At 45.9% G+C, this 23,578-nt stretch overlaps 1 protein-coding gene and 1 non-coding gene across 2 annotated transcripts in view; one reads left to right on the top strand and one right to left on the bottom strand.

The window, feature by feature from the left end:
• Prtg (protogenin) overlaps positions 1–23,578 on the top strand; it is a 115,851-nt gene that overhangs the window by 86,255 nt on the left and 6,018 nt on the right. The window contains exons 12-18 of the mRNA XM_045160574.1: positions 9,408–9,503; positions 10,460–10,646; positions 11,768–11,895; positions 14,485–14,655; positions 19,403–19,582; positions 21,872–21,992; positions 23,134–23,287. Of these exons, the coding sequence (XP_045016509.1) occupies positions 9,408–9,503; positions 10,460–10,646; positions 11,768–11,895; positions 14,485–14,655; positions 19,403–19,582; positions 21,872–21,992; positions 23,134–23,287 (1,037 nt within the window). The remainder of the gene's footprint in view (positions 1–9,407; positions 9,504–10,459; positions 10,647–11,767; positions 11,896–14,484; positions 14,656–19,402; positions 19,583–21,871; positions 21,993–23,133; positions 23,288–23,578) is intronic.
• Positions 8,462–8,596, bottom strand: LOC123464265. The gene has a single exon (XR_006639495.1). It is a non-coding gene; the product is annotated as a small nucleolar RNA SNORA70 (small nucleolar RNA).

Genomic DNA, 23,578 nt, shown 5'->3' with positions numbered 1-23,578 from the left:
GTCTCTTTTTTTTTTTTTTTTTTTTTTTTTTGAGGTAGGGTCTCTAGCCCAGGCTGACCTAGGATTCACTATGGAGTCTCAGGGTGGCCTTGAACTCACGGTGATCCTCCTACCTCTGCATCCCGGGTGCTGGGATTAAAGGCATGCGCCACCATGCCCGGCTCTCTCTTCTTCTTATCCATCCCTGACCACTGGCTGTGTCTCAGCTCTTCAAGGTCCTGGAGCTTTAGGTGGTGGTGACTACAGACGGAGGCTAACTGGGCACGGTGGAGCCTACGTTTAATACTGCCACTCGGGAGGCTGAGTTAGGAACCGTGAGCTCAAAGCCAACCCGGGCTGCAAAGTGAGTGGGTCAACTTGGGCTAGAGTGAGACCCTGCCTCAAGACAAACAGACAACAACAAAGAAAAGTAGAGGAGGGCTGGAGGGATGGCTTAGCTGTTAAGGCACTTGCCTGCAAAGCCAAAGGACCCAGGTTTGATTCCCCAGGACCCATGTAAAGCAGCTGCACAAGGGGGCGCATGCCTCTGGAGTTCATTTACAGTGGCTGGAGGTCCTGGAGCACTCATTCTCTCTCTCTCTTAAATAAATAAATAAATAAATAAATATATTTTTAATTTTTTTAAAAACTAGAGGAGGGCCAGGCATTGTGGCACACACCTTTAATCCCAGCACTCAGGAGGCAGAGGTAGAAGGATTGCTGTGAGTTCGAGGCCACCCTGAGACTACATAGTGAATTCCATGTCAGCCTGAGCTAGAGTGAGACCCTACCTCAGGTAAAGAAAAAAAATTGGGGGCTGGGTAAGTGGCTCAGTGTTTAAGGCACTTGTCTGTAAGGCCTAACAACCCAAGTTTGTGTGCAGTGGCTAGAAGTAAGTAATTGTTTTCTGCCCTACGCTTCCGGGAAGCAAACCAACCTGTTGGCATTGCCATGGAGTCTGGAAGCTTGAGCGTGACGTCAGTCAGTCTTGTTACTTCACTCAGTCTCCAGAGTGCTTAGTCTTGAAGGTACCAGAGGAAAACATGTTGTAGAAGCTTTCTTCCAAGTTAGTCTACTGGTGGCCGCCTATTTTTAGCTAAAATAAAGAAAAATAAAAGACCAAAAAAAGGAGAGGGGCTGGAGAGATGTCTTAGCCAGTAAGGCATTTGCTTGCAAAGCCTAATGACCCAGATTCAATTTCCCAGCACCCATGTAAAGCCAGACACACAAAGTGGCACATGAACATATAGCTTGCGTGCAGCATTTGGAGGCCCTGGCATATCCATTCTCTCTCTGCATCTCTTCTCTCTCTGCCTGCAAATAAATAAGCTTTTTTTTTTTTTTTTTTTTTTTTAGGTAGGGTCTCACTCTAGCCCAGGCTGACGTGGAATTCACTATGTAGTCTCAGGGTGTCCTCCAACTCATGGCGATCCTCTGCCTCCTGAGTGCTGGTATTAAAAGGTGTGCGCCACCACACTAGGCAATAAATAAGCTTTAAAAAAAAAAAAGCTCATTCATGAGCTGGGCTCCCAAACATAAAAATACTGCCTGGAGAGATGGCTTAGCAGTTAAATTGCTTGCCTATGAAGCCTAAGGACCCAGGTTTGATTCTCCAGGACCCACGTAAGCCAGATGCACAAGGTGGCACATGCGTCTGGAGTTCCTTTGCAGTGGCTGGGCCCCTGGTGTGTCCATATTCATTTTTTCTCTCTCCGTCTCCAATAAATAAATAAAACTAAAATCTTTTTTTTTTTTTTTTTTTGGTTTTTCGAGGTAGGGTCTCACTGTAGTCCAAGCTGACTTGGAATTAACTCTGTAGTCTCAGGGTGGCCTTGAACTCATGGCGATCCTCCTACCTCTGCCTCCCGAGTGCTGGGATTAAAGGCGTGAGCCACCACGCCCGGCTAAAACTAAAATCTTTAATAAAATGAAAAAAATGCTCAAAATCCAACAGAGTTGGAATTTTTTGAAATTATGTGTTTTAAGTTTTTAATTTTATTCATTTATTTATTTGAGAAAGAGAGAAGCAGATAGAGAGAATGGGTGAGCCAGGGCCTCCAGCCACTTCAAACAAACTCCATATGCGTGCATCTAGCCTTGTATATCTGGCTTTACGTGGGTACTGGGGAATCAAACCTGGGTCCTTTGGCTTTGCAGGCAAGCACCTTAGCTGCTTAACCATTTCTCCAGCCTGAAATTATGTACTTTAAACTTTTGCATGTACGTAGTATGTGTGTGGTGCGTGCGTATGTATGTGTTGCCATGGTGCCCGGTGAACTTGCTGGAGGAGCGCCCCTCCGTCACGCATCGACACATTTTTTTTCTTTGCTGTGGATTTCAGCGTTCTTGAGCCCCAGCGATTTTCCTGGTTTCAGCTCCACCACAGAACTGGGGTTGCAGACATGCGTGGCCACACCCAGATGTTTACCTGAGCTCTGGAGACTCCAGTTCATGCCCGGGCTCTCTCTCATGCTGGCTGGCACAGGAGGTGCACTTGACATCTGAGTCGTCTCTCCAGCCCTGTACTTAAAAAGTTTTGAGACAAAGTCTTGCTCTGTAGTCTAGGCTGGCCTTGAACCCACAATCTTCCTGGCAGGATTATGATTTACAGGTGATTTTAGCCAAAGCACAGAAAAGACAGGCTTCTGATCTGTTCAGTAACGACCAAGCAGGAATCCCGACCGTCTCAGCCCCTGAGGCTGGGGTGGAGCTCAGTGCTTACCTAGCATGAGCGAGGCCCTGGGTTCAGTCCCCAGCGCTTGTGAGGAAAGTCTGTCAACACTGCGACCGCACTGTCCCAGCTTCTCAGTGGAGCCGCATCCGCCGGCAGGATGTCGTTTCACCTCGGAGTCTAAGAGGAAAAGTGGCAAAACCCCGTACCTAATTCTCAGGGCTTTTTGAGGTGCATATGAAATATTACTGTGTAAAACAAACAGCTCCAGTCTTCCTCGCTTTTCTCACTGCTTTGAAATTCACCAAGACTTTTGTTTGATAAACCTTAAGCAAGAGCCGCCCTGCTTGCAAACTTGCTTTCCTCTCCCATCACTGGGGAAATGAGTGGGCGCAACACATTCCTTGCAGACACACAGGCACCATCTAGTGGTTGAAAAGAGGAAATCAGACCCAGGGGATTTTGTTGTATCGTCTTCATGAGCACAGTCATTTTAAAAATTGGGGTACGGGGTACTGGAGAGATGGCACAGTGGTTAAGGTACTTGCCTACAAAGTCAAAGGATCCCGGTTCAATTCTCCAGGACCCACATAAGCCCGATGCACAAGGGGCGCATGGCATCTGGTTTGGTGCCCTAGTGTGCCGCCTATAATCTCTCTCTCTCTCTCTCTCTCATCTCTTTGATTGCAAATGCATAAATAAAATATTAAAAAATTTTAAAAAGGCCATGTTGGTCAGGCGTGGTGGCGCACGGCTTTAATCCCAGTACTCGGGAGGCAGAGGTAGAATTGCTGTGAGTTCAAGGCCACCCTGAGACTACTTACTGAATTTCAGATCATCCTGGGCTAGAGTGAGACCTTACCTGGGGAAAGGAAAAAAAAAGACCATGTATACCAACATTTTTAACAGGTAAGTTAAGAGGTTGTGTAAAGACACAGTTAATACTCTATTATTGTTAAATTATATGCAGCTGGAATATAATTGGGAAGATATTTATTTATTCCAGGTTGACCTGGTACTCACTCTGTAGTCCCAGGCTGGCCACAAATTCACACCCATCCTGCAATCTGTGCCTCCAAAGTGCTGGGGTTAAAAGCGTGTGCCACCACATCCAGCAATTGGGCAGATTAAAAAAATTTTTTTTTTTTAATTTACTTGCAAGCAGAGAGAGAGAAAGAATGGGTACACCAGGGCCTCTAGCCACTGAAAATGAACTCCAGATGCCATTTGTGTGGGCACTGGGGAATCAAACCTGAGCTGTCAGGCTTTGCTTGCAAGTGCCTTTAACCACTGAGCCATCTCCTCATCCCTTGGGCCGATTCTTGATGGGTGCAACTTTCAAAGATTTCAACATTAAGCCGGGCGTGGTGGTGCACACCTTTAATCCCAGTACTCGGCAGGCAGAAGTAGGCGGATCACCGTGAGTTCAAGGCTACCCTGAGACTCCATAGGGAATTCCAGGTCAGCCTGGGCTAGAGTGAGACCCTACCTTGAAAAAAAAAAAAAGAAAGAAAGAAAAGATTTCAACATTTCAAAAAATAGCATTTTATTGGTTTTCTCTTTTCTGGTTCTAGCCTGAAGTTATTGAGGGCAGTAAACAACTAATTCTAAAAATGAGACTCAGCTAACAGATTGGATTGATTTGGGGCTCCGCCTGCTTGTTCCTCTCAGACTCTCTCTCAAACGCTTCCATGTTTTGCTTTTGTGAAGCACTGCTGTTCTTCTGTTAGAAAAGAAATTGGTTGCATCACTTCCAAAAGCACTTACTGTCCTTGGGGCTGTTTCTTTGTTGCTAGATGTGAGATCATTAGATTTACATGGGAGACGTGGGTGAAGGTAGATTTGCCACTGAGACAATTACATGCCAGCTACGTGGTTGGGAAAGCAACAAGCATTCTTGTTGGCAGTAAACACAAACACAGCCCTGCCCATCACCCCTCCGTGATGGACACATGCCCACGGGAGCCTTCGCCTGCTCTGCAGGCCAGGGACTGCTGACGAGAACAGCAGGTAGAGCTAATTACTCTGGTTCTAGTTTTCTGGGCTCTAGACTTCTTTGGCATGAACGAAAATGTCTTTGAGGTCTGGGGAGATGGCTTAGCAGTTAGAGGCTCTTACTTGAACAGTCTTGCAAAATCGGGTAGCCCAGGTTCGATACCCCAGTACTCCTGTAAAGCCATATACACAAATGGCAAATGTGTCTGCAGTTTGCAGTGGCAAGAGGCCTTGGTGTGCTCACATTCACTCTCATCTCTCTCTTTCTCAATGCTTTTGACGTTCAAAGACTCGGATGATTCTCGAAGAAATTAAATTGAGCTGGCCATGGGGATGCACACCCTTAATCCTAACACTTGGAAAGCTGAGATAGGAGGACCCAGCCCCCATCCACCTTTTCTTTTTAAATTAATTAATGAATTTATTTATTTATTGGTTTTTCAAGGTAGTGTCTCACTCTAGCCCAGACTGACCTGGAATTCATTATATAGTCTCAGGTGGCCTTGAACTCATGGCGATCCTCCTATCTCTGCCTCCCGTGTGCTGGGATTAAAGGCTTGCACCGCCTCACCTGGCCCATCCAACTTTTTTGAGACCAAGTCTCTAACCAGCCTGGAGTTGGTTAACTAGGCTAAACTACCTGGCCATCAAGCCCCAGGGGCACTCCTATCTCTGCCTTGCCAGAGTAAGAATTGCAAGTGCACACCAGTAACATCTGAGTTTTAGTATTTTTTCACATGGATTCTGGGCATCAAACTCAGGTCTTGGTGCTTATGAGTGAGCACTTTACTGACTGAGCGAGCCATCTCCCCAGTCTTCATTGCTAAATCTAAGCAAATTTAACCCCAACTTCAAATACTACCTGTTTGAGCCATCACCCTTGGACAATTAGGAAATGAGCAATAAGCCGGGCATGGTGGTGCACGCCTTTAATCCCAGCACTCGGGAGGCAGAGGTGGGAGGATTGCCGTGAGTTTGAGGCCACCCTGAGACTCCATAGTGAATTCCAGGTCAGCCTGGGCTAGAGTGAGACCCTACCTCAAAAAAAAAAAAAAAAAATCAAAAAAGAAAGAAAGAAACAAAGAAGCAATGAGGGCTGCAGAGAGATGATGGCTTACCAGTTAAGGTGCTTGCCTGAAAAGTCAAAGGGCCCAGGTTCAATTCCCCAGGACCCATGTAAGCCAGATGCCCAAGGTGGCACGTGTGTCTGGAGTTCGTTTGCAGTGGTTGGATACCCTGGCCTGCCCATTCTCCCTCTTCTTCTCTCTCTCTCAAATAAATAAATAAATAAAATAAAATATTTTTTTTTTAAAGAAATAAGCAATGTGTGGCTCACACATTTAATCCCAACAATTGGGAAGCAGAGTTGAGAGGATTACTGTGAGTTTGAGACCACCTTGAGGCAACATAGTAAATTCCAGGTTATTTCTGGGCTAGAGGGTGACGTCTTGAAAAACAAAAACAAAATGATAGAATTTATTTATTTGTGTCCTAAGCAAGAACTCTAGTTAAGTGTCACCACACAGTTAGCTTTAAATGTATTTGTACTATTATCCTTTTGTTTTGTTTTTCGCGGTAAGATCTCACTCTAGCCCAGGCTGACCTGGAACTCACTTCATAGTCTCAGGCTGGCCTCAAACTCATGGCAATTCTCCTACCTCTGCCAACTGAGGGCTGGGATTAAAGGTACATGCCACCCAATTTACGACCATGTAATTCCTCAAAACCTTGAGAATTTTGTTGTTTTTTTTTTTTTTTTTTTTTCAAGGTAGGGCTTCACTCTAGCCCAGGCTGACCTGGAATTCACTATGGAGTCTCAGGGTGGCCTCGAACTCACAGCGATCCTCCTACCTCTGGCTCCCAAGTGCTGGGATTAAAGGCGTGCGCCACCACACCCGGCGAGAATTTTGTTTTAACGAGTTTGAGATGAACTGGTACTGGCTAGCCAGGTCTTTCTTCCAACCACTACTAACTTCACAACTGTACAGTGAATAAGGCTTGGGATTTTAGCATGGTGATAGCATGCACCAGCAGAGGGCGCTCTAACTCAACTCGCTTACCTCTCGACTTGAAAAGGTAGATTTGTTGGAAGGACCACTTAGAAACTTAAAGTACTCAGAGGCATTACTAAAGGATGCCTTTTGGTTTTTGAAGGTAGGGTCCCAGTCTAACCCAGGATGACCTGGAATTCACTATGTAGTCTCCCAGGGCAGCCTCGAGCTCTTGCCAATCTAAGGCTTTTTAAAATTATTTATTTTGAGGCTGAAGAGATAGCTTAGTAGTTAAGGTGCTTGCCTATGAAGCCTAAGGACCAAGGTTTGATTGCTCAGTACCCACACATGCACAGGGTGACACATGCATCTGGAATGTCTTTGCAGTGTTTAGAGGCCCTGGCATGCCACTTCTCTCTCTCTCAAATAAAATTATTTATTTTTACTATTTATTTACTTGTCTACCTGTTGTCTATTTATCTACCTATCATCTATCTAATCTATTTATTTGTGTGTTTGTGGGGTGGGGTGCCAGTGTTTCTTACCACTCCAAACAAATGCCTGTCTGGCTTTATATGGGTGGCTAGGGAATTGAACCCAGAACGACAGGCTTTGCAAGCAAGCACCTTTAATGACTGAGCCATCTTTCCCACCACCCAAGACGTTTTTTTAAAAATTAATGCATGTAAGCTGGGCATGGTGGTGCACACCTTTAATCCCAGCACTTGGGACACAGAGGTAGGAGGATCGCTGTGAGTTCAAGGCCACCCTGAGACTACATAGTGAATTCCAGGTCAGCCTGAGCTAGAGTGAGACCCTACCTCGAAAAACAAAAACAAAATAATAATAATTATTATGCATGTGTTTGCCCATGTTCCTGTGTGTGCAAGTGCACATTAGGAGTTGTGTGTGAGCATGTGTGTGGTATGTGCATGCAGTCAGAGGACAGCTTTGGCTGCCATCCTCAGCAATTTCATCTACCTTTAGAAAAATACATTATTTGGAGCCGGGCGTGGTGCACACGCCTTAAGCCCAGCACTCAGGAGGCAGAGGTAGGAGGATTGCCATTAGTTTGAGGCCACCCTGAGAGTACAGAGTGAATTCCAGGTCAGTCTGGGCTACAGTGAGAGCCTCCCTAGAAAAAAACAAAACAAACAAACTCCATATATATATATATATATTTTTTTTTTTTTTTTTTTTTTTTTTTAAGAGAAAGACACAGACAGGGGGAGGGAGGGAGTATGGGCACATTAGGGCCTCCTGCCACTGCAAGTAAACACCAGACTAATGTGCCATATTGTGCATCTGGCTTTACATGGGTACTGGGTAATCGACCCTGGGCCAGCAGGTGCCTTCAACCACATTGAGCCATCTCTCCAGCCCCTCATCCACCTTTTTTTGGGGGGGGGGATTGTGAGGTTTCTTGAGTGAGTGTGGTTGGCAAGGTATGAGTAACGGAACCTCTCAGGAGTGCAGAGCCCGCCACTCGTCCAGGGGACCGTGACTGGGGATGTCTTTGAGCCCACAGCCATCAGGATTGAGCCGCTTCTCAGCTTCCAGGTCTTCAAGTTCATCTGCAGTGAGCATGGTGATGCCCCACTTCTTTGACATGGGGATCTTCCAGTGGCCAGGAAACTTGAACTTGGCTCTGTGCAGGGCCTCGGTCACGTGCTCTTTATTCTTCAGCTTGGTGCAAATGGCCATGATGACCTGGCCAGTATGAACCCTGGCCACTGTGCCCCGGGGCTTCCCAAAAGCACCCCACAAAGCCTGTGTGAAGCCTAGATTGGGAAGAGCATGAGATCAGAAATATGGACATTACCAGAAAACTCTCCAAGGTTGCTTAGGGCCACCTGTACAAACAGCAGGTTACGTACACTCCCGAGGAAGCAGCTGTCTGCAGACATTGCTCAGCAGGAGCCCATGAGGGAGTGTAACCATGTATCTTATTGTCCTGGAGCTTGAAGGTGAGGCTAGAATGATGGATTCCCCAGGGATCTTCCCGGCCCGCTTCACAACACTTCCTGCGAGTACCCCACATCTGGCGTCTTTCCACGGAACCTGTGGGTTGAGCTTGGGTCCTGGTACCTGTTCAGGAAGCACTTTACTGACTGAGTTATGTGCTCAGCCCCAACTTAGAACTTCGAAAAACCAAAACCTGAGCTAGGCATGGAGATGCACCTGGAATTCCGAGCACTTGGGAGGATCCAGTAAGAACCAGAGTCCAAGGCCAGCCTGGGGTGCAGGATGGTTTGGGTACATAATGAGACTGAGCTGTGTAGCAAGACCCTAGCTCAGAAAAACAAACTTTGGCCATTTGAGAAGGAGGTTTGTGGTGGTGATGGTGGTAGTATTTGAAATTGGATTAAATATGCTAACTTAAGTAACTGAGAATCTCAACAGGAATGTAATACTGAGTGCACTGCTAGGAACAGAAGGAAAGATTCACTTCACTTAGAACTTTAAAAAATTTTTTTTAATTTATTTTTGAGAGAGAGATTGAATAAGAGAAAGAATAAGTGCACCAGGGCCTCTAGCCACTGCATAGGAACATCAGACACCTGCGCCACCTTGTGCATCTGGATTTTGAGGGTACTGTGGAATCGAACCTGGGTCCTTAGGCTTCACAGGCAAGCGCCCCAACCTCTAAGCCATCTCCCTAGCTCCTACTTAGTTAGAACTTTCATGCATTCGAAAGGAATGGCCCTGTCCAGTATATTTGCTCATAGCCGGAGGCTGGTTCTAAGCATCATCTGTTGGCTTCCTTATAGACCCCAGAAGAAAGTATCACGTGAGGCTGCTGGCTTACAACGACGTGGAAGATGGCTACCAGGCAGACCAGACCGTCAGCACCCCGGGATGCGTGTGTGAGTGTCAGTCAGTCATCGTCACCTGTTCGCTGTGGCTCCTTCCTCTCCTTCTCTTCCCCCGCCCCTCCCCCCTCCTTCTAGTTCTATTCCTGCTCCTCCTTCTTGAAATTTCAGTCTCACTGCTACTTAGATGGAAGACTTGCTGGTCAAATTGCTTTTGTTTTCTTTCTTTTTCTTTCTTTCCTTGGTTTTTCAAGGTAGAGTCTCACTCTGGCCGAAGCTGACCTGGAATTTGCTATGTAGTCTCAGGGTAGCCTCGAACTCACGGTGATCCTCCTACCTCTGCCTCCCAAGTGCTGGGATTAAAGGCGTGTGTTGCCACGCCGGGCAAATTTCTTAACACCCTCCATGCCGCCTGCCTGGCATGTCTTGAATAAGTAAGAGCTCAGTAAAGTGAGTTTAAAAAATAATAATTATTTATTTATTTATGAGAGAGAGAGAGAGAATGGGTGTGTCAGGGCCTCCAGCCACTGCAGATAAGGCTTATGTGGGTGCTGGGGAGTTGAACCTGGGTCCTTAGGCTTTGCAGGCAAGTGCCTTAACTGCTAAGCCATCTCTCCAGCCCAAAGGCTTAGTTTTTATTTTATTTATTTATTTATTTATTTAGGGTTTTTTGAGGTAGGGTCTCACTGTATCCCAGGCTGACCTGGAATTTGTTCTGTAGTCTCAGGCTGGCCTCAAACTCATGCTGATCCTCCTACCTCTGCCTCCTGAGTACTAGGATTAAAGGCTTGTGTCACCACACCTGGCTTTATTTATTTTTTATTTTTATTTTTATTTTTTGGTCAAAGGCTTAGTTTTTAATCTGTTAAGTACTGATAACATGTGACCCCTTCCCTAACCCCTGGAAGAGTCCTTTAGTTCTTCTGCTCAACAGAGCGGATATTCTGATTGTACTGCGTCGTACACGACACGTTGAATCTGCCGCAAATTAACATGGTATTTTCCAATAGCTGTCCGCGATCGCATGGTCCCTCCTCCGCCGCCACCGCACCATCTCTACGCAAAGGCCAACTCCTCGTCTTCCGTCTTCCTGCACTGGAGAAGGCCTGCGTTCACCACCGCGCAGCTCATTAACTACACCGTCCGCTGTAACCCCGTGGGCCTGCAGAATGCCTCCCTGGTTCTGTACCTGCAAACGTATGTAACGTCTGCTCGTGGCCGGTTCCGCTTCTTACCAGCTTGCCCTCACTCACACCTGCTTCTTACCAGCCTGGGCTTCGGCTTTAAGCGAGTGTTTCAGAGTTAGCTTCCAATATTGCAAGGCACTTTGCCTCCCATCGTTTTGTTTAGTTCTAAACCCTGTACTTTTTGACTTTAATTTACATGAGAGGGTTTTTAAATAATTGTTTATTTTTTGGCAAGGAGAGAGCGTGAGAAGTGTGCCAGGACCTCTTGTACTGCAAACAAATCCAGATGCGTGCACCACTTCATGCATCTGTTTTTATGTGCGTACTGGGGAGTGGAAAGTATTATTTACAAGTAGCTAAGTTTACCATGTTTCCCAAGCAAGCATCTTTAACCACTGAACCATCTCCCCAGCTCTTAGTGTGTTTAAAGAATAAAATAAGGGCTTGGAGGGATGGCATAGTGGTTAAGATGTATGTCTCTGAAGCCTAGGGACCCAGGTTCAATTCTCCAGGTCTCACGTAAGCCAGATGCACAGGGTGGTACATGCATCTGGAGTTCGCTTGTGGTGGCTAGAGGCCCTGGCATGCCCATTCTCTCTTTCCTCTCTTTCTCTCTCCCTCTATCAAAGAAAAATAAGAATGAAATAGAAATGAAGAGATGGCTCTGAGATTAAAGGTTAAGGGTACTTGCTCGCAAAGCCTACCAGCCAGGGACCAGTTTAGCAGTCCTCGTGTAAAAACAGATGTGCAAAGTAACACATGCTTTTGGAGAATGTTTACAGTGGCAAGAGGCCCTGGCACACCCATACCCATTCATCCTTTCTCTCTCTCTCTCTGTTCACAAACTGAAAAAAGATAAAATAAACTGGTATCTCCTTTAAACAAAAGAGAGAGAGAAAGAAAGAAAGAAAGAAAGAGAGAGAGAGAGAGAGAGAGAGAGAGAGAGAGAGAGAGAGAGAGAGAGAAGAAAGAAAGAAAGAAAGAAAGAAAGAAAGAAAGAAAGAAAGAAAGAAAGAAAGAAAGAAAATGAAGCACTAATGTGTAAAATATGTTCCATTTTGGCTGGAGATGCCAACAGTCTGTGAAAAGTAACTTCACTGGCATTGTCAGCTCCTATGCTCTCTGTTACAGATCAGAAACTCACATGCTGGTTCAAGGGCTGGAACCGAACACCAAGTATGAGTTTGCTGTCCGGCTGCATGTGGACCAGCTCTCCAGTCCCTGGAGCCCTGTAGTCTACCACTCCACACTTCCAGAAGGTAAGGGACATAGCTTCCCAATGGGTTGTATTTTGTTTTAAAATTTAGTTTTTGCAGGCATGGTGGTGCACACCTTTAATCTCAGCACTTGGTAGGCAGAAGTAGAAGGATTACCATGAGTTCGAGGCCACCCTGAGACTATATAGTGAATTCCAGGTCAGCATGAACGAGAGTGAGACCCTTCCTCAAAAAAAAACAAAAAAAAAAAAAAAAAGTTTTTATGATGGATTTTGGTACATACCTTGAATTCTAGCAGTCAGGAGGCTGAATTGGGAGGATCACCATGAGTTCAAGACCAGACTGGGGCTACAGAACGAGTTCCAGGTCAGCCTAGACTACAATGGAACCCTGCCTCAACTTTTTCTTTTCGTGTGCACGGGAACAAGTGTGTGGGGTCCGTGGTGTAGGCCAATGTGTGAGCGCCCAGGTGCCCGAGGAGAGCACCGCTGTCCTCTTGTCAGCCACCTGCACGTTTCCCTGAGATGAGGTCCAGTCTGGGGCTGTGCTCCATCAGTGAACCCCAGCAATTCTCTGGTCTCTGCCTTCCGCAGACTGAGGTTACAGACGTGACCGTGCCCAGCTTTTTAAATTTTTCTTTAATACTTTAGTTTATTTGCAAGTAGAAAGACAGATAATGGGCACACCAGGGCGCCTTGCCACTGCAGATGAATTCTAGATACATGTGTTACTTTGTACATCTGGATTTACATAGGTACCAGGAATTGAACCTGGGCCGTCAGGCTTTGCAAGCAAGTGCTTTAACTGCTGAGCCATCTCCCCAGCCCTCAAAAAATTTTGTGTTGTGTTGTTGTTTTCGTTTTTCAAGATAAGGTCTCATTCTAGCCCACGCTGACCTGAAATTCACTACGTAGTCTCAGGTGGCCTCAAACTCATAGGATCGTCCTACTTCTGTCTCCCGAGTGCTAGAATTAAAGGTGTTGTTTTCAGAAAAGGTATATATGCCACTTTGAGATGGGTATGGTGATACATACCTGTAATCCCAGCATTTAGGAGCTGAGACAAGGAAGATTAGGAGTTTGAGGCCAGTTCAAGGACATGGAGTACATGAGACACTGTCTCAAAAAGGAAAAAAAAAAACAGGGCTAGAGGGATGGCTTAGTGGTTGAGGTGCTTGCCTACTAAGCCAAAGGACCTAGGTTCGATCCCTAGGACCCACATAAGCCAGATGCAAAGGTGGCACATACATCTGGAGTTTGTTTGCAGTGGCTGGAGGCCCTGGCGCACCCATTCTTCATGTCTCTCTCTCAAATAGATAAATAAATTAGAAAAGAATTAAATTTTAAAAAATTAAAGTAAATAAAATAAATCGTTAAGGGCTGGAGAGATGGCTTAGTGGTTAAGGCACTTTCCTGCAAAGTCAAATGACCCAGGTTGGATTCCCCCAGACCCATGTAAACCAGATGCCCAATGGTTCATGACTCTTGAGTTCATTTTAAAAAAATTAATGAATAAAACTTAATGCCAGGCGTGGTGGTGCACGCCTTTAATCCAGCACTCGGGAGGCAGAGGTAGGAGGATCGCTGTGAGTCGAGGCCACTCTGAGACTCCATAGTGAATTCCAGGTCAGCTTGAGAGGCTGGAGAGATGACTTAGCAGATAAGGCGCTTGCCTGCGAAGCCTACGGACTCATGTTCGACTCCCCGTGCCCCATGCAAGCCAGGCGCACTGACACAAGCATGCAGTGTTGCACATGCGCACGCGTGTGGAGTTTGATGCAGTGGCTGGAGGCCCAGGAGCCACAATTATCTCCCTCCCTCTCTACCTTTCTCTCTCTCTCCCTCTCTCTGTCTCCCATGCATAAAAAGGGGAGAAAAAAAAAAGTCATGGTGGCGCACGCCTTTAATCCCAGCACTCGGGAGGCAGAGGTAGGAGGATGGCTGTGAGTTCAAGGCCACCCTGAGACTACCTAGTGAATTCCAGGTCAGCCTGGACCAGAGTGAGACCCTACCTCAAAAACCAAAAATAAATAAATAAGTAAATATTTTAAAAAGTCAGTCTATTGGGCTTACCTCAAAATAAATAAAACATTAAAAAAAAAAAAGTATGGGCTGGAGCAATTACTCAATGGTTAAAGGTTCTTGCTTGCAAAGCTTGAGGACCTGGGTTTGATTTCTTAGTACACATGTAAAACCAGATGCACAAAGTGGTACACGCATCTGGAGTTCATTTGTAGCGGCAGGAGGCCCTGAAACCCCACCCATCCATCCTCTCTCAAATAAATAATTTTTTTTTAAGTATATATGGCTGGGTGTGGTGATACATGCCTTTAATCCCAGCACTCGGGAGGCAGAGGTAGGATTTTGCCATGAATTTGAGCTCACCCTGAGACTGCAGAGTAAATTCCATGTCAGCCTGGGCTAGAGCGAGGCCCTGCCTTGAAAACCAAAACAAAACGATTAGATAAATAACATACTTTTCAAAAAGCCGTGATATTCAGATTATTTTCTTTAATAGCAGTTTCTGATTATTCTGACTCTCTTCAAAGCTTGTCCGTCGGTCAGCTAAGGACTCAAGTGTTGGTGACCCATGTTATCTGACTAATGCAGCATTGTCCGTGTGCACCCACAGCGCCCTCAGGTCCCCCAGTGGGAGTAAAGGTGACACTGATTCAGGACGACACTGCCCTGGTTTCCTGGAAACCGCCCGATGGCCCAGAGACAGTTGTGACACGCTACACCATCCTTTATGCTTCCAGAAAGGCCTGGATAGCGGGAGAGTGGCAGGTTCTGCACCGAGAAGGTAAGGAGAGTGAGAAGTGGGATGATCGGTGATCCAGGGAGACAGAGGAGCTGATAGAGGGGTTGCTTTCCATTTACATTTTTATTCATGAAGTAACAAATTAGCAAAGATTTTGGTTTATTCATAGACCATCAGCAGGCCACCTTCCTCCTAAGGTAGGGGGCTGGAGGAATGGCTTACTGGTTAAGGTGTTTGCCTGGAAAGCCAAAGGACCCGGGTTCAATTCCCCAGGACCCATGTTAGCCAGATGACAATGTGGCGCATATGTCTGGAGTTCGTTTGCAGTGGCTGGAGGCCCTGGCATGCCCATTCTCTCTCTCCCTCCCTCTTTTCTCTCTGTCTGGTGATTTGATTGAGGTGTTTCCCATAAACTTAGGTGTTTTGAGTGTTAGGTTCCCAGCTGATGGAGATTTGGGAATTAATGCCTCCTGCGGGGGGGGGGAGGTGTTATATTGTTGGGGGCGGGCTTATGGGTGTTATAGCCTGTTTCCCCATGCCAGTGTTTGGCATACTCTCCTGTTCCTGTTGTCCACCTTATGTTGGCCAGGGTGTGATGTCCACCCTCTGCTCATTCCATCATTTTCCCCTGCCATTGTGGAGCTTCCCCTCGAGCCTGTAAGCCAAAATAAACCTCTTTTTCCCACAAGCTGCTCTTAGTTGGGTGATTTCTACCAGCAATGCAAACCTGACTGGAACACTGTCAAATAAATTTAAAAAAATATTTAAGGAGGGGCTGGGAAGATGGCTCATTGGGCCACTAGTCCCAGCCCAAAGTTATTTTATCAACACATTCTTTTTAAAATCTTAAATCTGGCTGGACATAGTGGCATGTGCCTTTAATCTCAGCACTCAGAAAGAAGGCAGAGGTAAGAGGATTGCCATGAGTTTGAGGCTAGCCTGGGATACAGAGTGAGTTCCAGGTCAGCCTGAGCTAACACCATACTTTGGTGGAGTGGGGGGAGAAAATTAATTAGTTTAAAAACTCTAGGGCTGGAGAGATGGTTCAGAGGTTGAGGCGCTTGCTCACAAAGCTAAAGGACTCAGGTACCATTCTCCAGTACCGACATGAAGCAAGATGCACAAGGTGGCGCGTGTGTCTGGAGTTTGTTTGCAGTGGCTAGAGACTCTTTCACACCTATTCTCTTTCTCTCTATCTGCCTCTCTCTCAAATAAATAAATAGATATAAAAAAAGATTTTAAAGAGAGAGAGAGAGAATAAAAGTTCACTGCTCCAGAAAAGCCTCTTTAAAAAAAAATCTTAAGCATTCTCACGAAAAGCTTTTCTGTTCATTAAATATAGAGAATCGATAGTGTCAACAAATAATCACATGAGGTAGGAACTACTACCCCTGAAGAAAGCCCAGTTCTGTAACCGGATCTTAGTCACAAGTTTCTTAGTTGGCAGTCTCTCAAGATTGGATCCACATTGGTACATTGCTGGGCCTGTCACTCTCTCTTGCTTATCAAACGCCTAGTCTAGCTAAAAGACTAAGACATATGAAAAGCAAAAGGCAAGGGCCTGGAGCTGTAGCATATGCAAGGTCTCTTCTCTGGTTTGATCCCCAGCATTGCTCCCCCCCCCCAAAAAAAATAGGCAAATAAGCACCTTAATTTCTATAGACATGGGCTGCAGAAAGAATATAGACAAGGACAGTCAGATCCCTTTAATACTTCCGAAACGCTTTGTGTTCATGGGGGGTCCAGAATATTCCATAGTTTCTCTTTTTGTAAATGGAGACATTTTTGTGTCAGAAAGAACATGTGCACATATCTCATTAATTTAAGTTAAATGAAAAGGACTTGTTTCCTGTAGCAGGATAGGTTTTGGCCAAGCATTCTGAGAAACTCAAGGTATTCAGTGATGAAACCATGTGCACTTGTGAAGAAATGGAAATGTTCTCCCTTCTAGCTAATTTTAGCGTGTCACAATGCATCTTTGTTTTCACCTAAGTATGTGGTAACTGTAGAAAGACTCTTCCTGGTTCTAAATACGGGTTAGTTTGTTTACTTAGCCATTGGGATTCCAGTAGATCATACTGTGCTCAGGCCACATGGAAACCAGAGAATGTGAAAACACGCCCTGCTGGGCTCTGGCAAGTGCTGCAGGCGGCTGGCTGCCTTCACATCGTACGACCTTCAGAGGTGGCCTCTATGTTGACCCCAGCTCTAGAATCATCCACACTTTTCACTTGCATAATGGGATATCATTTGCTTGAGGAGACAGAGCAGCCAGCCCTGGTCTTGGAGTTGACTGCAGAGAGCTAATGTAAGGATATTCCTTTTCCCAGGAAAAAGTGAGCTGGGTTTCTTTGCTCATAGGCATCCATGTGGTGGTGGAACAACACAGTGGTTGAATTTAATATTGGGATTAATGCCTAGGGTGGGGAAAGTACTTCAGTGAAGTGGTAGAACAAGGACAGAGGGCTGGAGAGATGGCTTAGTGGTTAAGCGTTTGCCTGTGAAGCCTGAGGACCCTGGTTCAAGGCTTGATTCCCCAGGACCCATGTTAGCCAGATGCACAAGGGGGCGCACGCATCTGGAGTTCGTTTGCAGTGGCTGGAGGCCCTGGTGCACCCATTCTCTCTCTCTGCCTCTTTCTTTGTCTGTCACTCTCAAATAAATAAATAAAAATTAACAAACAAAAAATTTTTTTAAAAAAAGGACAGAAAAGGGCTGGAGAAATGGCTTAGCGGTTCAGCGCTTGCCTGTGAAGCCTAAGGACCCCGGTTCAAGGCTTGATTCACCAGGACCCACATAAGCCAAATGCACAAAGTGGCGCATGCATCTGGAGTTTGTTTGCAGTGGCTGGAGCGCCCACTTTCTCTCCCCACCCCTTTCTCTCTCTGTCTGTCGCTCTCAAATAAATAAAAAATAAACAAAGGTAAAAAATAAAGAAAGTGTTCACAAGAAGTAGCAGGGTCTTGGGACTGGGAGATGTTCAGTGGTTAAAGATGCTTGCTGCAAAGCCTGCTGATCCAGGTTCAATTCCCCAGCCACCTACGTAAAGCCTGATGCAGATAGTGATGCAAGATCTGACATTCCATTTGCAGCAGACTCTCGTGCACGTATACACTCACATACATGTTCAAAGAATTTTTTTTTTTGAGGTAGGATCTCTTGCTAGCCCAGGCTGTCCTGTAATTCACTCGGTAATCTCAGGGTAGCCTTGAACTCACAGCAATCCTCCTACCTCTGCCTCCCAAGTGCTGGGATTAAAGGTGTGCATCACCATGCCTGGCTCAAATAATTAACTTTTTAAATTTTTATTTATATTTGCAAGCAGACAGCTAGAGAGAAGAGAGATAGACAAAGAGAGAATGAGCACGCCAGGGCCTGTAGCCACTGCAAACAAACTCCAGACGCATGTGCCCCTTGTGCACCTGGCTTATGTGGGTCCTGGGGAATCAAACTTGGGTCCTTTGGCTTCACAGGCAAATGTCTCAACCCCTAAGCCATCTCTCCAGCCCAAATATTTTTTTTTTTTAATGGCTTCCTATAGAAGCCTGAGAGTTTGGGTCCCCAGTGCCCATTTAAAGCCAGACGCAGGTGCATGTGTCTATGATCCCAGTGCACCTGTGAGAGGTAGAGGCAGGAGAATCCTGAACCTTGCAAGCCAGCTCATCTCAGAAGCAAGCAGCAAGAGAGACCCTATGTCAAACAAGTTGGGAAGCGAGGACTGACCCCTTGAGGTTGTCCTCTCGCCTCTACATGTGCACCATGGCATGTGCATGCAAGTGCACGCCCAGAAGCAACATGGCCCAAACAGGAATCCGTAGCTGCTGCCAAGAGAGACCATGCCTGTGAATACTCAACACCCTGTGTGAACTCCAATGCGGATGGAGAGAAGCAGAGGCTGGCAGACTGAGGCTGTCAGCTGAAGAGTGACTTTGCGAAGCTTGAACACCGAGGTTCCAACGGGAACTCTGTTTTCCTTCCTGGGAGAAACTTGCAATCATAATTAGGCCTATGAAAGAGACATTTGCACTTTCAAAAAAAATACTTGTCTTGTTTCTAATCTATAAAGGAAGGACAAGGTCAGTTATCACAGCTACTAACCCAGGGTACTATTTTATTCTATTCCATTTCATTTTTACTCCAGGTAGTTTAAATACTTCTAGTTAAGGAAACAACAAAAAGTGCTCTCACATTGGATTTTTGTTGTTGTTGTTGCTTTGTTTTTTATTGACGTAGGGTCTCACTCTGGCCCAGGCTGTCCTGGAATTCACTATGGAGTTTTTAAAGAGTTTTTTGGAGGCAGAGGTAGGAGGATCACTGAGTTCAAGGCCATCCTGAGATTACATAGTGAATTCCAGGACAGCCTGGGCTAGAGTGAGACCATAACTTGAAAAAACAAGTCATTTATTTGCACGTGTGTATGTATGATATATGCTGCGTGTGTTTTTGGTTTATGCGCATGTGTGGAAGGAAAAGGAAGGTGTCAGGAGTCCTCTATCGTCTTTCTGCCTTATTCCCTTGAGGCAGAGTCTCTCACTGAAACCTGGAGTTGTGACATTTTGGACTGCTTGGTGCTGGGGTTACAGGCATGTGTGGCCATGCCTGGATTTTAATGTGGGTGCTGAGCTCATCAGGTCCTCAGACTTAGGCAAGGAGTCTTTCCCTCTGAGCCATCTCCCTGGCCCCCCCGGGGGGGGATTTTTTTTTTTAATAGAAAGACCATGTTGATATGTTTTTTTTTCTTTACTTTATTGATATGATTTTAAATGTTGATTTTTTAATGCATTTATAGGGGCAATAACTATGGCTCTGCTGGAAAACCTGGTGGCAGGAAATGTTTACATTGTCAAGATATCTGCGTCCAATGAGGTGGGGGAAGGACCCTTTTCAAATTCTGTGGAGCTGGCGGTGCTTCCAAAGGAAACTTCCGAATCTAACCAGAGGCCCAAGCGTCTAGATTCTGATGCCAAAGGTCTGTATATTGCCATACTCACCGCGCTTTTTTTTTTTTAAGCTGCCTTATACTTCCTTGCAGCCTCCCTGGCTAGCGAGCGGTGGGTTTGAGTCGCTGCTGGCGGGGCTCTGGTGACAGCAGCTGCGGCCCCTCCTGGGAGCAGGGGTCAGCGCAGCGCTGCCTGCAGGTCTCTGAGCCCAGCCGTGCGGCCATCTGCCACAGGGACCGCGGTGGCCAGGGCACGGGGCGGGGCCGTGGTGACCCGCTGGGAAGGGCCTGGTTGTCTCCCTCACTCACATAAAATAATGCCACTATCTGCCTGTTCTAAAGGACCCCCCCCCCGACTGGACCCCTCGTTCCTGTCTTCTGCGGGAAGTAGGGGGACTCTGGACAGGACGGGGGACACCCCACCGCAAAGCCGCCCTGGGGTGTGTATGAGAGGAGGGGAACAGGCAGTCAGACTTCAGAACGGGAAAGAGGAGAGCTAGATCTTTCCTTGTTACTCACTTTGCCCAGTGACAGAGGCCAGCATCGTGGGGCACCAGATGTGGGTACCACTTGAGAGCTGGGTACACAGGCAGGGTTCATGGCCTCACCCAGATTTACTAAGTCGGAATCTGCATTCTGACCTATCCCTGTGGCTCTTGGGCACATTAAAGCTCCACAGGTACTGTTCTAAGGTATATATGTGGAGAACCACTTGGCGTACACATCTGCTTTGAAAATAGCATGACATGAAAACTATTCTTTGACCCATAGAAAGAAAGAAAGAACGCTAGCTGGAGGGATGGCTCAGTGGTTAAGGTGCTTGCTTGCAAAGCCTGAAGGCCTGGTTTCAATTACTGCAGTGCCCACAAAGCCAGTTGCACAAGGTGGCACATGCATCTGGAGTTAACTTGCAGTGGCAAGAGGCCCTGGTATGCCCATTCCCTCTCTCTCTAAAATAAATAAATGTGTATATTTATTGATTTGTAAGCAGAGAGAGAGAGAGAAAAGAGGCAAACAGGGAAAGAGAATGAATGCACCAAGGCCTCCATCCACTGCAAACAAACTCCAGATGCATGTGCCACTATGTGCAGCTGGCTTTACATGGGCACTAGGGAATCAAATCCAGGTCGTTAGGCTGTGCAGGCAAGTGCCTTAACTGCTGAGCCATCTCTCCAGCCCCAAAATATTTCTGGGTTGTTGTTGTTGTTTTGTGTGTGTGTGTGTGTGTGTGTGTGTGTTTTCAAGGTAGGGACTCACTCTAGCTCAGCTGTCCTGAAATTCACTATGTTGTCTCAAGGTGGCCTCCAACTCTCAAAAGATCCTCCTACCTCTGTCTCCCGAGTTCTGAGATTAAAGGTGTGCACCATTATGCCTGGCTTCCCAAAATATTTATTTCTTTCCTTCTTTCTTTCTTTCTTTCTTTCTTTCTTTCTTTCTTTCTTTCTTTCTTTCTTTCTTTCTTTCTTTCTTTTTGTTTTTGTTTGTTTTTTTTTGGTGGTAGGGTTTCACTCTCCCAAAATATTTCTTTAACAAGAATTCAATTTAGAGCTGGGCGTGGTGGCGCACGCCTTTAATCCCAGCACTCAGGAGGCAGAGGTAGGAGGATCGCCGAGAGTTCGAGGCCACCCTGAGACTACGTAGTGAATTCCAGGTCAGCCTGAGCCAGAGTGAGACCCTACCTCGAAAAACCAAAACCAAAAAAAAAAAAAATTCAATTTAGGGCTGGAGAGATGGCTTAGCGGTTAAATGCTTGCCTGTGAAGCCTAAGGACGCCGGTTCGAGGCTCGGTTCCCCAGGTCCCACGTTAGCCAGATGCACAAGGGGGCGCACGCGTCTGGAGTTCGTTTGCAGAGGCTGGAAGCCCTGGCGCGCCCATTCTCTCTCTCTCCCTCTATCTGTCCCTCTCAAATAAATAATTAAAAACAAAAAAGAATTCAATTTAGAGCCCGGTGTGGTTTCGCATGCCTTTCATCCAGCACAGGCAGAGGTAGGAGGATTGTCATGAGTTCAAAGCCACTCTGAGACAACATAGTGAATTCCAGGTCAGCCTGGAGTAGAGCAAGACTCTACCTCAAAAAACAAAACAAACAAACAAAAAACATGGTATCTATGTTTGATAAAATAGTGTGATATCTAAATATATCCAAATCTTCAATATTGGAAGATAAATTTATATCTGAAGTCATGACTTTCTCCTCAGAGTATGAAAACGTCCCGTGAGAGAAGAAAATTTATAGAAAAGCAGATATCTTTGAGAATCATGATCTATGGAATCTTGTCCCCCCCCCCCCCATCTGAGTAAATTTGCTTGCCTTCTAGTTTATTCGGGCTATTATCACCTGGACCAGGAGTCAATGACCGGCGTTGCGGTGGGCGTCGGCATAGCTTTGACCTGCATGCTCGCCTGCGTGTTCATCTTGATATACAGGAGTAAAGCCAGGTGCGTTTGCGCCACTCAAGATGCCGAGGTAGTTTTAAAAAAATGTTTTCAATTACACCAATCACAGAGAACAAACTGAAATCAAGTGCCTTTTAACATAACCACGCTTTAGAATAGTGAGATTTTTCCTCTTTAGAATAAATGTAATGTTACTGAGTTTTTATAGCTGGGAATATGCTCATTTCGTAGGGAGTTTCTTTTCTTTCCATTTGAGGAAATTACTGTGCTGGTGAAAATTCCTAAATTGGGATGTAGTTTCCTCATCTCCTCATCATTGTGAGAAACTCAAAAGCTTATTCTTGAGATGGGTTTTTGCTTTAATAGCATGCTCATAATGTGAAGCATCTGCTTTATAAGAGGATTCTTACAGTCTGGAGTGTTTCATAGCTCAGTGGAGCAGCACCAGAAATGCCCTGTCACTGAGGAATGCACAGGAGCATGCTGGGGTCTCCGGAGATTAAGACTAATATAATAAGCAGAGACCATGTTATCTGTAAACTGTTGGACAAGTCATAAATATTCCAGCAGTGACTGGAGTTCAGGATCTAATGTTCAGTTTCTAAAGAACTCCATTGTTTAAAAAGCTGTGCACTGGAGAGCTGACTTAGTGGTTGATACCTGTTTACAAAGCCTGATAGTCCATGTTTGATTCCTCAGTACCCACACAAAGCCAGATGCACAAAGTGGTGCATGCATCTGGAGTGGGTTTGCAGTGGCTACAGGCCCTGGCACATCTATTCTTCTCTCTCCCTCCTCTATCTCTCTCTGCTTGCAAGTAAAAATTAAAAATTAAAAAAAAAAATTTAAGCTGCGGGGTAGAGATATAGTCCAGTGGTGGAGTGTTTGCCTAGCATGCTGGCATCCCTGAATTCGATCCCAAGGCTGCAAAAACTGGCCATGGTGGCACACACTTATAATACTGTACTTGGAGGCTCTTTGTTTGCTTTTGTTTTTTCAAGGTAGGATCTCACTGTGGCCCAGGCGGTCCTGGAATTCACTATGTAGTCTCAGGGTGGCCTTGAACCCATGGTGATCCTCTGACCTCTGCCTCCTGAGTGCTGGGATTAAAGCTGTGCACCACCATGCCCAGCTCTAGATGACTTCTTTTTTTTTTTTTTTTTTTTTTTTACCAAAATTTCAGGAAATCATCTGCTTCCAAGACAGCTCGGAATGGAACTCAGCACTTACCCCGTGCCAGTGCCTCCACGGCCATGGGGGGTGAAGGAGGAAAGAGTCTGGCCAGAGCTGCAGGGAACCAAGAGCCATTGACGCCAGACAGCTTCATCGATGCAAAGGTACTGAGCAAGAGCTCATAACTGCCCCGCCGCGCTGCTGCGTGTGCGAAATGCACTCACAAGGAAAGTTTGAATGTGTTATGTGCATGCTTGTGTTAGTGATGAAAACATGTGCCCACACCTTTAGATGAAATGTTTGAGAAGAGGTTAGGGGAGGGAGGGAGGGTGGGAGAGATAGATAGATAATAAGAAGATAGATGATAGGAAGACAGACAGATAGACAGAAAGATAGATGATAGATGATTTAAAAAAAAAAAGTTGGGCTGGAGAGATGGCTTAGTGGTTAAGCGC

The sequence above is a fragment of the Jaculus jaculus genome, chromosome 10 (genome assembly GCF_020740685.1).
Source record: "Jaculus jaculus isolate mJacJac1 chromosome 10, mJacJac1.mat.Y.cur, whole genome shotgun sequence".
Classification (NCBI taxonomy): Eukaryota; Metazoa; Chordata; class Mammalia; order Rodentia; family Dipodidae; genus Jaculus; species Jaculus jaculus.
This window is presented reverse-complemented; position numbering and strand designations above follow the sequence as displayed.